Genomic DNA, 17,477 nt, shown 5'->3' on the forward strand with positions numbered 1-17,477 from the left:
GGGGCGCCGCCGCCGGAGGGCTCAGAGCTCACTGTCACACTGTACTGTAAATAAGCAAATAAATCGTTAATATATGAACAATTGGCCAATGAAAACGGTGTCTGCTTGAGTGGGTGGTGAGAAGAGGCGATGAATCAGCATCCTGTGGAATATAGTGGGGCGCTAGTCTATCCTACAAGTGTGGCTAGATTGCGAATACTATGTCTGTTTGCCTTGTCCGATGAATGCTCAGCAAGTATCGCGGCTCGCTCAGCCTGGTCAATTGTATAACCAGCACAGACTGCACTGCAGTCTGTGCTGGTTATAAGCGGATGCGAACTGCGGATGGCCATCGGCGACCGTGTCGGTTTTTCGGTCTGCCTTCAACCGAGCTCCAGCCAGTACAAGAGCCATGCGTGTTCGATTCTGCAGCGATCCGCGGGTTTCGCACACCATTCCACCACTGCGAGGCGGCGGGCGCTAGTAATTACCCTCGAACGAGCCGTTGAAGAGTAATAATGATTCAAAGGCCTTTTGAATGCTTGGACTGATAGGGTGTTTGGCCCGCTGCTACCCTGCAGCTTCACTCCTGTCGCTCTACGACAGTTATAGAAATTCACCAATTATTCAATCATTGCAATATATTTATTATGGCTTGTCGCATATACATTTCAATAATAACACTGGATTAGTGGTAGTATAACAGGGTTATGGCGCCGGGGCCGCGGAGAGGGGTGGTCGAGGGTGAACCATTCCCAAGCCGGCCCCGGCGCCTTACCAAAACACACGGCCAACGGGCTACACTCGACACGCACACCCACGCACTCGCTCACGTATCACATAAACATAAGTACGGCCTCGAAATGTATCAGCAGCAGCGGCAACAGCGGCGGCGGGCGCGACGCGACCGTTACATAAAATATGTGAGCACTGAAGGCCGCGGCCGCCGGCGACGGTGGCGCCCCTGGCGGCGGCGGCGGAAAGCAGCGGCGCAGGGCCGACACCTGGCGGCCGCGACTCGAACTGACCGCGCTCGGCGCTTCACAGCACCGGTATATATCGGGACATAGCGGCTGAAGGCGCTCGGCGGCGGTCGTGGCAGACTACATGGGGCGATAACTGGCAGCTCTAAAATGAGCTGCGCGCGCGACACGGGTCCGTTGGTGATCACGGCGGGCCTCCAGCGACTCAGAGGCGCGCGGAGTCACCGGACTCGGACTCGGACTCGGAGTCAGGCGGGTACATGTTCAGTGTTCACTGTTCAGCTGCCGTGGCGGCCGCTCCGGCCTGCGGATAGCGCTCTGGAACTTCGGTCGAACTTCAGTCGGACACGGGACGCCGGTGCCGGCACTCGGCTGTCCCAGCAGACCGTGCTGACCGCTCCCAGCTCCGGCGGGACGTCCGTGAAGGCACTGACCGGCCGGACAGACAGCCGGCCTCTCACCCACTATACGGGTATTGCACTCTGATCCAGTCTGAAAAAAAAACACACAAGACAGCTCTGTTAGTCAAGTCACACAGAAAGTCACCAGTGTAAGACACGGATAGATGTCATGTGGAACAGCTGGATGCCAAATGTTAGCAGAGCGCAGTTCATCAGGCACCAGCCGCTCGGCGGCCATTGGTGCCGTATGACGTCACACCCCGTGCTTACCTGCCAATCACGGTCGCACGCCGCCCCGTTTCTTCAGTCCGCCGTGTTCCCGGATGGCGATCATCAACTCCTCTCGAGGGTCCAGTTTGGGGACCACTGGCCGGCCGGCCGAGACAGGTTTGAGACGTGCGCGGCCCGCTGCTGCCTCGGACGCCGGCGGTAGCACCGGAGCCGGCGGCGGCGGCGGGGGCGGCACCGGTGCCGGCACCTCCGGCTGACGGAAACCTGCCACAGACAGACAAAGCGTCAGTCACACCGACTGTCTCATTAACGTCATTGGCAAGAGACGTCAGGTAGCATGGATGAGCTATGCTCAGGGATAAGACGGGATAATATAAGGGCATGCACGAATCGCACACAGTTGTGGAGCAACCGCTGTACAATAAAGTTGAATTGAATCGACTGAATTCATTGGAGGCTGGTTTCATGATGCACAGCCATAACCCTGACGAGATTTACCGAGAGCTCGAACAGCATCACCCGCTCAACTCTCTTCGCAAAGACCGAATGATCGAACTCTCCGCCCTCACCTTTGACGACTGGCTGGTTCCGGCTCCTGCGAGACACCTCCGACGCCGCCTGTCGGGCCGACAGCTCCGTGGAGGTGGCAGAGTCCTTCCTCGTCACGCTCACCACACTGGGCACCGTCCTCGGCTGTGCTGCAGTCTGGTCGGGCGGCGACACGCGGCAGGTGACTGTGGTCGACTCAGCGGGCCGCGCCGCAGCAGTCGCTGCGCCCACCCGGGCAGCCGTCTTGGACACCTGGACTGAGACTGAGAGCGGCTGGCGAGGCTCATCAGTCAGCGATACGACTGAGGTGAACCGGCCGGCCGCCGCCGCCGCCGCCACACCGCGGCCCGGCTGAGACGGTTTAGAGTCTGAGATGGAGAACGCTGGCGGCTGGCGGGTCGAGGGTCCTCGCACCGCTGACGACAGGACGGCCGTCGGAGCAGGTACAGACTCGTTGTGTCGCACCTTGGCTACTGCCGAGAGCCTCTGCTGGCCGTTGACTGGCTGCGGCGCCGGTTGAGGCAGCGGGACCCCCACCGGCGGCGGGGGCGCTCCCAGAGAGGTGACCGTAACGCTCTTACTGGGCCGGACGGAGACGGCCGTCGGCCGGCGGGCAGCCTGCTCAGAGGTCGGCTCAGGTGCCGCCTGCTGAGACTGCGGCGGCGGGCCCTGGCGCAGCACGTAGTCGCGGTCCTCCTTCAGCTGCACCTGACTCTGTCGGGACTGCTCCGCCCATGTGCCAAGCGCTACCTTCGGAGGTGACCACGGCACTCGCTTCTCAGCTCTGGAACACAGCAAGAAGGTCGTCAGACATCAGACCGCCAGAAACACTTGCCGACCAAGAGCCTAAACCAGAGGACCACCCATAGACCTATCAGCCTCTCATGGTTTATCTAAATCATAGAGATCAATTAAGATAAGATCAATCTCTCTTTCCTTCTTTCTCCTAAATCCCTTCCTTTCAGCTTAACTTACCCACTCTCTCCTCTCTCTCTCCTCTCTCCCTCCCTCCCTCTCTCTCTCTCTCTCTCTCTCTCTTTCGCTCTCGTCCTCTCTCTCTCTCTCTCTCTCTCTCTCTCTCTCTCTCTCTCTCTCTCTCTCTCTCTCTCTCTCTCTCTCTCTCTCTCTCTCTCTCTCTCTCTCTCTCCTTTTTCTCTCTTCTCCTCCCTCCCTCCCCTCACCTGGTCTCTGAGGGCCTCCTTTCCAGCGTGGACGCCCTCTGCCGGGTCGGCTCCGGCTCCGACTCCTGCCTTCTCTCCAGTGTGGAGGCACGCTGCCGGGGCGGGGTCCTCTCCCGCTCCCTGGTTCGGGCGGTGCTCCGCTCCGGCTCCGGCTCCCTCTCCGGCTGCGGCTCCGGCTCGGAGCGCCGCTGCTCGGCAGCCAGGCTCAGTTTGGGGTGCTGGAGACTGGAGCCCCGCGGCAGAGACTGGGAGCGTCCAGAGTAGTCGGCCGGTGGGTCCGGGCTGTCCTCCTGTTCCGGGACTCGGCGGCGCAGCTCCTCAATCACCTGGGCACGACCACAGGCGGGTGAGCAGGGAGCAGAGGAGGCAATGGCTAGGCTAGGTGATAAGTGGGGATGGTTGACTTGGAGACATGTTGATGAATAGCCGAGGCTAACGGCAAACAACGATGCAATGCATAAGCCAAGCACGTTCATAAGAACAACTGATTTTGATTGAATCAGTCCCTTGAGTTTACACCAACGTTCACTAAGATATCAAATGATAAATGCAATATTTGCATCTTCTTGCAATACACACGCATAATAGCACGGACGAATCTAACCGACACAGCAGCATATAAACAGCTCCAGCGGCCTGTACCTTGTACCTCATTATCATCTCTTCCGCCATACTCATTTGATTTGCGAGGGCCATACCTGTTAGCATGCGTGTCTATGGAACAAGGTAAGTTCCGAGCACCAAGGAGTCGCCTTCCGCTGAAAATATACAGCCAGGGAGCAGGACAAGAATAATAACATCCGCATGCGCCTTTGTACAGGAGACGGACATGAAGCAAGCCAATAGCCACCACCATGGGAAGCACAGAAACCCAGCAGCAGAAGCACCAACAGTCACAGCTCCGCCCCATGCCAAGCCCAGACCCCAGTGAGCCCTCCTCCGTCCTCCATCCCCAGTCAGTGCGTTCCACAGCGGTAGGGTGTCCCTCCTCCAGCTGCTGATCGTCCCCGCCGGCCGCGCGGCCTCCGCCACCGATCGGAACCTCGGGGTGCCAATCAGCACCTGTCTGCGACGACTGGCCAGTTGCTGAGGGCTCAGTTTAGCCGGAACCGGCGGCGGCGTGCGTCGGCGCCCGGTCGGCCGGCTGGCCCGCACGGCGGCCACAGAGGCCAGAGGCGTGCTGTGCACGGCCAGCGGCGGGCTCCGGACCACGGGCGGCGTGCTCTGGACCTGTGGAGTCGTGCTCTGATCCACGGGAAGGACGGAAGACGTGCTGGGTGATAGAGAGACAGTCAAAGACGAGCTGAGAGTCGCAGGCGGGCCACAGACGGCGCCGGACAGCGGTGCCGAGATAGAAGGCGAAGACGTGCTCTGAAGAACTGGAGAGAAAGACGTGCTAGGCTCCGCCGGCGGAGCAGGGGAAGGCGAGCTGAACTCCTCCGGTGGGGTCACAGCCGGAGGAGGCGTGTCGCGACCCTCCGGCGGGTCAGCCGGTGTCACGGGTGCCGGTGGTGACACTGGTGTCGCCGCTGTCACCGGTGCCGGAGGTGACACTGGTGTCGCCGCTGTTGGCGGTGGCGGTATCGGTGTCGGCGGTGTCGGCGCCTGCCGTCGGCGGCGGGGGGACTCGTCCTGTGCCGACGGCCGCCGTCTCGCCACGCTCTCCACACAGACTGGCGGAGGTGGCAGGGGCTCGGACGGCCTGCGTACCTCCAGACTCTGCAGACTGGCGGCAGCCGACGGCCGGGCGGCCAGCGGGGCCACCTTGGTCTGTAAGATCGACTGATTCTGCAGCAGCTGCTGCTGCCAGTGCAGGAACTGGCGCTGCAGCTTCAGGAACTCAGACTGGATGTCGCTCACCTCGCTCTCTGCCGGAGGAACACGGAACTAACGTTACAAAAACTGTTCGGCGCCATTTTCAGGGTAACGGGCTGCGAATGTTACTATAATCGGACAGTTCGGCGGCCGAGTGTCCCTTGAGGCAAAATGCTGAAACTCAATTTATGAGGAAAACCATTTGAAAATAGAAGAGCCCTAGTAATTACCGTGCCAAGATCAGCTTCATCTATTATAACATTGGGACGTTCAATGTTAGTATTCCACGCATTCTACTGTCTACCAATGTCATCAGACGACGATATGCTGTGATAGCTCCAGACCTACAATTACTTAAATAATGATGTGGCGGTGCTCACCCATTGCTAGATCGGTTTGGCTCTGCGTTTTGTTCATGTTTGGTGACGGTCGCTCGGCAGGCATGGTCAGACCACCATTACTCAGGTTCAGCATGGAGTACGACTTAGAGTTGTTGAACTTCAGCTGAAATCAGAGCGGGAGCAAGACGGTCAGGGTGCCGTTCGAACGTCTTTGGCTGGAGCTCTAGTTGCTAACAGGCCAAGATCTAAACCGTTCCGTTCACCCATCTCTACAAACTGAGCTATGATAAATGATTAGCATTTATCAATTACAACATCCCACCTGCCTCCCCACCTCCCCCCACCCCTCCCACCTCCGTCCACTGCAGCCTCACCTCGTACTTCCTGGGCGGCCGGACGGGCTCGGCGGCCGCGGGTCGGTCCGTCTCGGCTGACCTCTGACCCCGTGACCCGGCCGCGGCGTCCGAGCTGCGCCGCCGGCTGACGGGCCGCCGCGCGGTCATCTCCGGGCCGGCCGGATCGGCGGCGGGGTCGGCACCGGAGGTCACCTGCAGATCAACGGCGGTGCGTCAAAATATTGACGGTGACGTCATTATGTAGAATATGACGTAAGTAGTAGTTACTTTCAACCCGGGGTAGTAAAAGGTAGAATCATAAGAATATATTTGCATGCTTAATCTCGAACTGCCAATGCGCTAATTAATAGTTTAAAGTTTAATCAAAGTATCCTGGGGTTACAATCACAGACTAACCTACCACTGCCACTCACTGACCACTCTGCCCATCCCGGACACTCCACTCCCAGAGGGTTTACGAACCGCCTCTGGTGAAAGTTTGGTTCGTGTCTGGCCGCCCGCCAGTCAGCCTCACGCTATCCTGAGGTCAGCACGGCCCAGCCTAGAGGCCGTGCGTGTCTCAGGGGCGGGCGGGTGGCTATTACCCATACTGAGCGGCGCTCTGGCACGGACGGGCTCTGAACGGATCGGAATAGGGGCGTGGACCGGTACGGGCGGACTGCGGCCGTAAATAACGGCGGTAAATACGGGTACGTCGAATAGATTTGCGGGGGGGGGGGGCAAGGAACGAAAATTTTGTCCGTCTCCGAAGACAACAACGCAACTATTTACGGCAGAGACTTTCGATTGAAAACACAAGCGGCCAGTATTGAGCAGTTATAAAGAATGTGATTTGCATTCTGATGTGGTCAATGGCATACCCTACAACATACCAAGCGAGGTAAAGGTTCAATAAAGGAGTTTGTTCGTCAGTCAGCCCACGCCCCGTTCCCACTCTCACCTGAGACGCGCTGCCGGCGGTGGTTTTCTGACAGTGGAACGAGTCGGCCCTCTGCGGCCGGCTGGCAGATCCACCACCCTCCGTCCCCGTCGGCTCCCGTTGACTGTACGCTCCGATCGAGAAGCTCATCTGACGCGCGAGCCGCTCGCTGGAGCGGCGCCTCTCGGGTTTGGCGGGCCGCTCGGACCGGCCGCCGTCCCATTGGTCGCGGCTGGCCGGGGCGGCCTCTGATTGGCTGCTGCTTGCCGGAGTGGCCTCTGATTGGTCGGTGGCCGGTCGGGCCGGGTCAGAGCGGCCGACCCGCTCGACTAGTGAAGCATTTGTAGCCTCCGCGAACTCTCCAGCTTCACTGGGCTCGCTGGAGGTGACCGTCATGTTGTCCTGGAACTCCAGCGGAGCCTCCAAGGGTGCAGTGCGACCAGCGGAGGTCGTGGGGTCTTGGAAGGGTGTGGGTGGTTCCGGCAGCCGGTACTGCCAGTCCGGAGAGTCGGCGCCGCCAGCGGCAGGAGCGGAGGTCGGGGGACTGATCAGCTGACTCGGCTGGGACGGAGAGCGCGGAGGCTGATCAAACGAGGCCAGCTTCCGCTCAATGTGCAGCTTGATGTCCTTGGGGGTCATCTGAAAATCGTCACCGGTGGGGCTCAGCGGCCAGTACGTTCACTTCACACTCCCTGAGGTAAACAACACACAAAACAAACACAAAAGCCATCCAAAGCGACTAAATACAACAAAACCCCTAGCTGCCATAACAATCAACAAACACCCACACAAGTCACTTCACACACACACACACAAACCCACGGCTGAGACGCAGCCACCGGTACTCACCCTGTTCCGCTGCACCTTCTCCACCCGCTCCACGACGACTTCCTCCTCCACTTCCACCGGATACTGACGGCTGGTGGCGCCCAGTTTCGGCGTGCGTCGTTTGGCCGCCACCGACTCCACACTCTGTTCAGTCCTCTCGGCGACTCTCGCCGTCTGGGTCGGCTGCGGCGCCGCGGGTTCTCTGGTCGTCTCAGTAGATGGCGCTGTCGTCTGACGTTCTGTAACAGTGATCACTTCCTCACTCTGTGTTCTCACCGTCGCCGAGGGGAGCGTAGGGGACGGTACCGCCTCGAATTCCGTCATACGCGCCACCGGTAACAGTGTTTCGATCACCTCTCGGGTCTCCTGTACAGTTTGTCGGGAGGTTAGAACCGTTCTCTGTGGCTGCTCCGGCTCCGGCGTCTCCGGCGTGGCCTTTGCCGTCTCTCGGACCACCACTGGCAGCGTCTCCGCCTCAGTCTCCTGACTTGTCTCCGTCCCCGTCTCTGTCTCTGTCTCCGTCGTCTCCGTCTCTGTCGGCGGAAGACGGCTCTGCGTCTGAAGACTGCTACTCTCTGTGAAAGCAGCTGTCTCCGCCAATGCTTCGTCGAGGTCCAGGTCCAGACATGACAGAGCAGAGTCCACTTCTCGCTGAAGCAGCGCAGTCTCATCGTCCTCCTCCGAAAGCTCGGTTGTTTGGGCTGGCTCCGGAGATCTCATCTCCGACTCCGACTGAGCTGCCGGAGTAGGGATTGATTCTTTCTGACGCGACTCAACCGGCAGAGTTTCAGCCTCGACAGCCGGAGTGGCCGGTGTCTCAGAAGCTTCCGCAGCCCGTACAGAAGCAGCCGGAGCTTCCAATACGACTGGAGCTGAGATCTCAGTGACTGTTGGAGCAGCAGTCTCGGTGTGAGGGGTATCACGGACGGCGGGTACGACCTCCTGGGGCAGGGACTCTTCGACAGTAAGTGGAGGTGTAGCGGTTTCGGCACGCTCCGTGGTCTGTATAGGTTCGGTCGCTGGAGCCGGCGTTAGGCTGGGAGATGGTGACTGGACGACTGGCTCCGGCTCGCTCTCAGAGCTCGGGGCTGCCGCTGGAGTCGCAGAAGGGGTCACTTGAGTTGGGGGAGGCTCCGGAACTGTCGGTTGCTCAGGCTCAGGTGTAACCACAGCTGGGGGTTCTGACAAGGTATTTGACAAGGATTTCTCTTCAACAACCTCACTCGGCGGAGTTGGAGTTTCGAGTTCAGTCTTCGTATCGTCTTCTGTTGTTTCAGGTTCATTTTTCGGTGAGGGTGACGGATGGTCCACGCTCCTCTCTACCGTCGTAGCTCCGCTGCTGGTCTGTTCCGTCTCCACCGTTTCCGTCCGCGCGCTGTCTGCCGCCGGTGCTGGATCCTCCTTCCTACCAGCCTCCTCCACCGGAGCCGGGGCCGGGGCCGGGGCCGGGGCCGGGGCCGGGGCCGGGGCCGGGGCCGGGTCGGAGCCGGCCGCGCTCTCAGCTGTCAGTGTCTCCGTAGATGAGGTGCCCGAGTCCTGTCGCAGCGGCGCCTTGAGCCGTGTCCGCTCCGGGCTGGAGGCGGACGACCTGGGCGACCCCGGCGACGGCTCGACCTCCTCTGAAAACAGCACCGGCCGCATCGTGAATCGAGGGCAAGGATAGACGGCCAAAGGGTAGAGGGGACATTTAGCTCCCCGTTCAGCCAGCAAAACGATGTGAATCGGAATAAAACAAATACAAATTAAGTCTTTTAAATCAATGCTTACATAAAGGTATGCGAAAAGGCGCAAAAAGCAACTAGCTTATGAAAAATAAACGAAAGGAAGCGATGCTAGAGAAATGATCACTGAAAATGATAAAATAGCAAAATAATGAACACAATTTGTGCTAGCGCTGATTAGTGCCACCACTACCAGCCGTTAGGTGTTTTATGTTCATGCAGCCCCTGACCTTGGGTGTGGCCCCGTGCATCCTCCACCAGCTGATCTAGGTTCGTCGAGTTCCGCCACCGGTGAATCACATTGCACTGCGGGCTGCCGGGCCCCGCCGACTCATCACTGCCATCTGCCGGCCGCTCGGCCAACTCAGAGTCCCAGCCATCGCCGCCGTACTCGTCACTGTCGCCACTGGAGAGGGTCAGCTGCCGGCGGCCGCGGCCGGGCTCACTGTCCTCAGACCAGCTCCGGAACGAGTCCAGCGAGGTGACATCAGTCAGGTCCACTGAGCCGGTCTGTTGACTGCTGGTGCGCGAGACCGGTGTCGGTGCCGGGGAGACCGCTTCTCGGGCCGACTCTGCTCTGCTCACTGCGCCCCGGACCGAGGAGGCACGGGAGACGGGCAGGCTGGTCGCTCCGGTGGCCGGCGGGGTCGGCGGCGCCGGCGCCCGCTTCTTTCGCTGCAGGGTGCTCGGCCGTCCGCCAACGCTGGCGGGTCTGGGCTGGCCGGAGCGGGCCAGACCCTCGCGAAGCCGCACCGCCGTCACACTGGCCGGTAGGGGCGGGTCCCCGAACCCGGGCGGAGGAGGCACCAGGTCCGTCTCGGGCACCGGCAGGTGTCGTGGCAACGGCTGAGGTCGGCGTGCTCCCAGCGAACTCCTGCGCATCGGCTGGGGCGGCACCCTGGCCCCCGCCGCCGCCCCCGCCGCCGCTGGCGCCGCCGCGCTGCTGGCACTACGGGACGCGGCTAGCTCTAAAAGAGAAACAGTGGTCGGAGAAGCGTGCAGAGCTAACCCAACACCAGTGAGCGTGGCAGCGTACATAAAACAGAGGGGGACAGAGGGGGAGAGAAAGCATGCTACGGGTGAGAAAAGTGAGAAAACAAAACAGTCAGTTACCCTCGGGCTAGTTCAGGCAGCGCTCGAATCCTAGAAGGGAGCGACATACACCCGGTTAAAACAGAACAGAGGTTAGTTGGCGAGGCGGGTCGAGGCGAGCTGGGCACAATACGGGGACATTCTACAACTCAATCGACCCGGCGCGCCGCTACGGCGGCCGTCAGCTCCGACAGGAGCGCACCGTTGTGACCCCCGACTCCCTCAGGCGGGTTAGTGACGACACCGCTGCACACCGGTCGGTACTGACCTGACTGCCGGGGCTGCTGCTCTACGGGTTGACTGGCTACGGAGGCTGTGGCTGCGGCGGGGGCGGCGGCGGGCGTCGGTCGCGGCGGGGGCGACTGGGGGTCCTCGGCGATGCGCGGGATGGCCGGAGGCGGTGGCGCCCGGCGCTTCCGAATGGCCGATGACAGGGAGACGGTCGATGTTGAGTTGACCTGGGTCAGGTTGGAGGTGACCAGGTTCGATGTCGAGTACGATGTGACTGAGCCCAGGTTGGAGGGCGGCTGTGTAGACACGGGCGCGCGCTCCGTTGGACTGAAACAAAAGTCAGGCATGTCGGGTCAGACACTGCTCACGGCTCAGCAGCCAGACAGCTAATAGAATAGCTATCTTACATTTTGTCACACGTAACCCTCAATGCCTGGCCATCTGATAATGGGTGGCGGCATAGCAAACAAATTCTTCGGATTACATCTATGGCCACCCAAACTTTTAGATTAGCTCCTATTTTTAGCTCCGGGGACATGCATTAAATTGAGATACCCCTATCCAGCAGCTCCAATACAAACACAGCGCCCTCATATCAATTATCGATCTGAACCAGTGTTCAAGGTCGGCCCTTATTACCGGTACCCAGCCGACCTAGTTAGCATAGCATCCAAACACAGTCTATAGCACGCTCCAGCGGCGCCAGAATGGCTCGGGCAGCGCCTACCCCCCATGTCACCTAAGCTCCTAAGTCACCAATGCCGCCCTAAGCCATCAGTACCGCCAGTGCCGCTCCGGTAACTACAAATGCCGCCTCGGAAGTGTTTCCGGATGCGCTAAACGCTATCATGGGAGACTCTGCCGATAATGCTAGCCGCTAATTCTACAGACGGGTTGTGCGAATGTCTGTTCGTTCGCGTCGGCTCGGGACAGACCGGCCATACAGTCGGCCGGGAAGGTCTACATCCGGCTCGCGAGGCGGTGAAGCCGGCATTTAACACTTATCGGCGTGAGAAAAACGACAGACTGAAATCACCGGCGAGTTCCACGGTCCACCCCGGTGAATTGGAGCTCTGTGCTTCTGTTTGGATATATAAGGTTTGCTAGGCATATCAGGTTGGCCAATGTTGACGATGTAGAAGTGCACATTTGACTCAGAGTACCCTGTAGCTGCATGCATACCAGTAGCTTCACTTAGCCCAACTTTGCTGACAATACTGTGAGCATTTTATGTGTGATAACCCACAGTAAGAGCTTACATAGCTCAAATGTAACTCACTTTGGCTCACCCGTCTGACGCGTCGCTGAGCCCGGCCTGGTAGTATTCGGAGCTTCTGTAGCTCCCCACAGCTCAGTTTAGCTACCCCGTCTGAAGTGTCGCTGAGCCCGGCCTCGTGGTATCCGGAGCTGCTATAGCTCACCCATGCATAGCTCATTGTAGCTCACCTGTCGGGCCCGTCGCTGAGCCCGGCCTCATGGTAACCGGAGCTTCTATAGCTCACCCACAGCTCATTGTAGCTCACCTGTCGGGGGCGTCGCTGAGCCCGGACTCGTGGTATCCGGAGCTTCTAGCTCACCCATAGCTCAGTTTAGCTCTCCTGTCTGAAGTGTCGCTGAGCGCGGCCTCGTGGTATCCGGAGCTTTTATAGCTCCCCCACAGCTCATTTTAGCTCACCTGTCGGGGGCGTCGCTGAGCCCGGCCTCGTGGTATCCGGAGCTTCTATCTCACCCACAGCTCATTTTAGCTCACCTGTCGGGGGCGTCGCTGAGCCCGGCCTCGTGGTATCCGGAGCTGTCGGAGCTATGTCGAGACTCCACCGACTCGGCTCCCTCAGACAGCTCGCTGGGCGGTCGGGCGGCCACCGGGGCGGGGGCGGGGGCGGGGGCGGGGGCGGGGGCGGCTGCCGGCGGCGGGCCGCCACGACCGGTACCCGACTGCCGACAGAACAAGAATCCATGTCATGAACGAGCTAACGACTGTTGAGCTACTTTATTTGACAGAACGGAAACAAAAACTTTAGAGAGACTTCGAGTAATTGAGGCTTTTGAGCTCGCCTAAACGAATTATCGACTATCTTCTATTGACAATAGGTCGTTAAACTGCCTATCTGACTCCGCAGTTGCTCTTTTGAAACTTCTGTGGTTATAAATCGTCAGCAACCATCAAGTCAACATACAATTAAGACCGATGTGACTTTAATACGATAAACCGCAGTCATGATATCGGCACAGTTCAATAAGCACTCGCCCGCCCCATCCAGTTCCGCAAGTGGTAAGGTTCACCGGTCGGGGGTGGAAGGGAGGGGGACAGGACCGCACCACTGTGGATCGTGCCGATTTCTCGGTAGTCCGAGGGGCGCGGGCGGTATGACAGCACCATCGCCGCAGCCCCTCCCGAGGAAAACGGTGCCTGGGGCCCACCGACCCACCAAACGCTGCCCGTGGCCAACCAACGCCAGGCCAAGCCCACGGATTACAGCAGGACTGAGGCCCGCAAGACTGGTCGGTCCAGCGACCCAATGGCAGGTCGAGTAATGGCCACCACCTTTAGGTCCAGATGTGAACGGAACGGACGGAACTAAGACGGGACACATACGCAGTACGTACGTAGGTAGTACGTACTACATACCCCATTGATTTGCGGTGGTTTGGGAGCGGCCCTTTTCTTGGCCCGCGGCGGCGCCTGGATGACCTGAGGCGGCTGGGGACTGAGTGAGCGCGGTCGGTCGGCCGACTCGTCCGAGCCGTCTGGTGACACGGACCGCTCCCCGAGGCTGTCCGAGGAGGCAGTGCTCTCGATCACAGACTGAAACAGAACGAAGAAGGATCAGTCAAGCTAAAGGAGAAAACACGGGTGAGAAATTCATAGCGGCTCATCTGAGTGGACCGGGATCTGCCTCACAGACACGTTGACGGTCTCTGACGAATCGTGCAATTGCCAAGGCGCAAATGGGTCAAAAGTCAAAGTGTTTCATCTGGATACGTAAAATACGGCAAACAACAGTCTCGTCTTGTCTCGTCAGACCGAAAGGCCTAGCCCCCCCCCCCCAAAAAAAAAATCAAACAAGTGCCAGAAGACATTCCGTGAGGCAGGCTCAGGTTCCCTATCGCCCGACAAATTCATCAACCGTCCCAGTGCCACCGGCCACCATCTGCCGCGTAGCCGTTTGTGCGAACGGAGTCTCCTGTCACGGTGACCCAGAACTGGAGCGGCAGTGGCGCGTACAGGACAGCACAGCGGCAGTGACACACGGTGGCAGTGGTCGGGAACGGCTCGGCGAGGAGAGAGCTGCCCGAACGGACCGTTCCCACGGAGACGGACTGGGACAGATGACTCAGGGGACACCTGTCGCTACCGGCAGCAGTAGCGTTCACAGACTCACGTGGGAGATGGAACGAGTACCTACGGAGGAAGCGATGGGTACCTGATGGCCGCCTGTGGCCTAAATATAGCCTCTGACTGACCAAATTTCAGCGATGAGCCACCATAAACCGAAAGGGCAAAAGAAGCTGGATATGTCATCCGCTTCAGCAATAAGCGGATGACACTGCAAACTGCAGATACATCCCGTCTCTAACATCGGCACCGGTACAGATGAGCTCAAGTGGCGATAGGACCCATGCTAACGGAGGCTCCACTTTAGGTCTGAGAGCACCTCAATCAATACCCAACGTCGAGAGGTACCCTCCATCTCCGTCCAGAGATCGGTAGTCTGTACCTACCTGTGCTCCCAGCCTCACAGACCCAGGCCTACTATCGGCCAGCCGGGCAAACATTGTAAAAACGCCGCCGCTTCGTACCTCCCGCCGTACTCCCGCCGCCCGAATACTGGGACCGACTACAGCGGGTCATGAGGTGCGGCAGATAAGGTCCATGGTCATACACCGGCTGTATTATACGCAACGCGGTCCCGAGTACGTAACTACAAAGGCAGTCATATGACTGCACGAAGAGGAACATATAAGGTAGTCACTGAAATAAGACTTCAAGACGTTGTAAAAACGTAACCAGCAAAATCACTGGGCAAAAAACTCAATACTTAACCCCGGGATAGTTTTCGCGTCACCTGGAATAAACCAGGGGTGAAGAGCGGGGACAACAAAGGATTGAAAAGTCGTGATGAAGAGAGAAAGGTGAAGGCTTCCAGCCAAATTGACAAGCACTCAACCATCTGGGTGCGGCCGGAGAATCAAGCCTGGACCGGGTGACCGAGTGGGCCGAGTGTGCCGACGGCAGAGCAAACCAGCTGGAGCCGCTCGGCGGAATTGGTTGAGCAACTCTGCAAACGGCGTTCAGGCGGCGAGATTGCACCAACAGAATGGCCCTCTCGGCACAGAATCAGGGACACTGGAGACTGAATGAATGCCTCGCCGGTCCACCGCAAACATCATTGAGCTCAATGGATGATGCAGCTGCCATCTCGCCTCCCTCCCTCTCTCCGAATCTCCCACACTCTCTCTCCGGTGGCGTTCCTGCCGCGGTCAGTAGCTCTGTGGCCCAGTTGCGGCTGTGTCGTCACCTGCTGAATTTATACACCACCCGCTCGGCCCGCCCACCGACGGCAAAACACAGAAAGCGTGCACCAAACGAGACCGTTTATCAGACACAGAGCGGCTCATTTCATGGACGATAGTCATCCGAGCCTCAATGGAAGCCGCGCTGCTCGAATGGGATGCAGTCCACACCATTTGTCCGCGGCCTGCCGACAGCAGCCTGCACGTGACACCGGACAGTGGCACGATGTTCACCCGGCGCAACGGTCGGCGGCCGCACGACCTGTCATGCTTACAGTCGGGATTCCACACAGCCAGATAGTCGGTAGCGTCAGGCGACAGCACGGAAGTTTTAGCAGGTCATGCCTTGATAGGCCAACACGGGCGGTGTTTTCTGTGGAACATCAGGATAAACGGCATGCCTGCGCCGCTATCGACACCATCAGCGGTGATTCTGGTAAACGGCCGCGCTCCACGTAAGCTGGCCTTCCGGGGGTGTTTTATAGGGCAGTTTTACGAAGTTTTATCACGCCCCCTGGGACTACGTCACCGATGACGCTGGAGTGGCCGGCTGTCTGTGGGGGAGGCAGTGGCAGAAGGCGGCGAGTTACGATCGAACCAGTACAGCGCGGCGTGACTGAGGCCTGTCCCACGCCCACACCCCGTGCCAGGCTGCAGTGGCCCCGCGGCCCACATTTGTGGACCAGCAGAGGGGTGCCAGAGGGGGACACACCGACCTCGGGGTGCTCAGACGGCTCCTAACGACCCAGCGGCGGTAGCCCAGGGAAAGTCGCACCAGGGAAACCCATCACTGGAGACAGCGGTCATTCAACGCTCCACAGCCCGCGGAGGCCGTATCCCGGGCTCAGCTTGCAGTTTTCTCCGGAGTAGCGGCCGCAAATGTCGGGTCATCATGAACGGACAGTGGTCTAACCAACACCGCCGCCGCTGCCCGCATCGACAGCCACTCGAGCGAGAGTCGTACCCACCTATAGACACATAGGCCTGTGAAAGACCCACTCTATAGCCCAGGCACGCTCAGTCCGGCCCCGTCTCCCTCACAGCGAGATAGAGCCGTATAGTAGAAGATAGTGCTCACGCGGAGGCTGCGTTAGATTGCGCCCTCGGAGGCTGCGTTATCAGACGTCACGGGACGGCCGGTAGAGGCGGTATCCGAGGCGACCCACGTGCCGGTCCGCCGGAACGGAGCAGTTTCCGGGCCACCACCGACCCGTCGGAGCCTCCACAGCCCCAGGGGGAATGTTCATTACCTCACCGCCCGCCCGAGAAGCACGTTTTCGCTGGCCGACTACCATAACCGCAATCAAACAGCTCAACATGACACCATTTGTAGCACGAACTGCCAGCCGCCGCAGCCCATCAGGTCGGCGTTTCCCGCGGCCTGTTCAATGAAATCTCAATTCTGACCTTCAGCTAACGGTCCCCTCGGCTGGCGCACGGAGGTTGGAACGTGTTCGAGGGTGGGAGTCGGCCCGCGGGCCCCGTGCCGAGATGAGCTCACAGAGGAGCCTTCAAGGGCCCTTGATCAGGCACGGAATACGGTGGTGAATCGTTAGTTGCCTGAGCGGAGGCATCCGAATAATGACTCGTGACGGAGAGCTCGAAGAACGGCGATGAACTTCATGATGACGTTATTTATAGAAAGGGTTAATTCTTAACATTTATTATACTGTTTTAATTATTTCCTAAACGTTTAGCACGTTTTTCAGGGCGACAACTTTTCGGCGAGTGATGCCATGCACTTCTCTAGACATACGATAAGTTACAATTAAGTCTTTCCAGCTGCCTCGCCGAAATGCCACACTTACCGGTTTGCTCTTTTTGCCAAAGATGGCGAAGATTTTACGTTTCCCATCAGATTTCTTCTGCATGGCGATAATGTCTGCTGAGGACAAAACCTGAAACAAACAGAGAGAATATCTGTGAGCTCAAATACTCTCACATAACTCATTGAGTTCACACAGTCCCATGGCGGTCCTCGACATAACTCTGACTCAGCAAGCAAACAATCGCTCTCTGTAGCACAGCATACACTCTAACCCTAAGACCAACACTCCCACTCTGTGTGGCGACGAGTAAAGACATACACTCCCACTCCCAGGCGCGACACCAATGACACCCTGCGAGGAATGAGTGCGATAACAACCTCCCACCTGTACCACTAACGTGTGAGCGCCGCCCTGAACAGTGAACACAGACGCCAAGGCGGGACCGGGCCAGCGCGGCCTCAGTTAACCTGGCGTGGGAGAGGCGCCCATAGAGCCCGCATCAACCGCCGCTGACCTCGGTACAGCGCGGCGGTGGCAGGGCCCGGCTCAGTGGGATAGACTACCGG

At 59.0% G+C, this 17,477-nt stretch overlaps 1 protein-coding gene across 5 annotated transcripts in view; it reads right to left on the reverse strand.

Moving 5' to 3' along the window:
• Positions 1-602: 602 nt before the first annotated feature.
• LOC122379433 (proline-rich protein 36-like) overlaps positions 603-17,477 on the reverse strand; it is a 113,811-nt gene continuing 96,936 nt past the window's right edge. For 3 of the 5 annotated variants that reach the window (XM_043361651.1, XM_043361650.1, XM_043361654.1), the window contains 13 exons: positions 16,951-17,040; positions 13,257-13,433; positions 12,378-12,562; positions 10,665-10,954; positions 7,605-9,202; positions 6,777-7,394; positions 5,855-6,028; positions 5,520-5,643; positions 4,387-5,192; positions 3,325-3,650; positions 2,164-2,927; positions 1,634-1,858; positions 603-1,454 (listed from right to left, as the gene is read on the reverse strand). In XM_043361651.1, the coding sequence (XP_043217586.1) occupies positions 1,641-1,858; positions 2,164-2,927; positions 3,325-3,650; positions 4,387-5,192; positions 5,520-5,643; positions 5,855-6,028; positions 6,777-7,394; positions 7,605-9,202; positions 10,665-10,954; positions 12,378-12,562; positions 13,257-13,433; positions 16,951-17,040 (5,370 nt within the window). In that variant the 3' untranslated portion in view covers positions 603-1,454; positions 1,634-1,640. Of the gene's footprint in view, positions 1,455-1,633; positions 1,859-2,163; positions 2,928-3,324; positions 3,651-4,386; positions 5,193-5,519; positions 5,644-5,854; positions 6,029-6,776; positions 7,395-7,604; positions 9,203-9,534; positions 10,434-10,664; positions 10,955-12,377; positions 12,563-13,256; positions 13,434-16,950; positions 17,041-17,477 lie in introns of those variants that run through there. The other 2 variants (XM_043361653.1, XM_043361652.1) reach the window with 2 other exon arrangements.

Source organism: Amphibalanus amphitrite, unplaced genomic scaffold (genome assembly GCF_019059575.1).
Source record: "Amphibalanus amphitrite isolate SeventyFive unplaced genomic scaffold, NRLGWU_Aamphi_draft 000078F_arrow, whole genome shotgun sequence".
Lineage (NCBI taxonomy): Eukaryota > Metazoa > Arthropoda > Thecostraca > Balanomorpha > Balanidae > Amphibalanus > Amphibalanus amphitrite.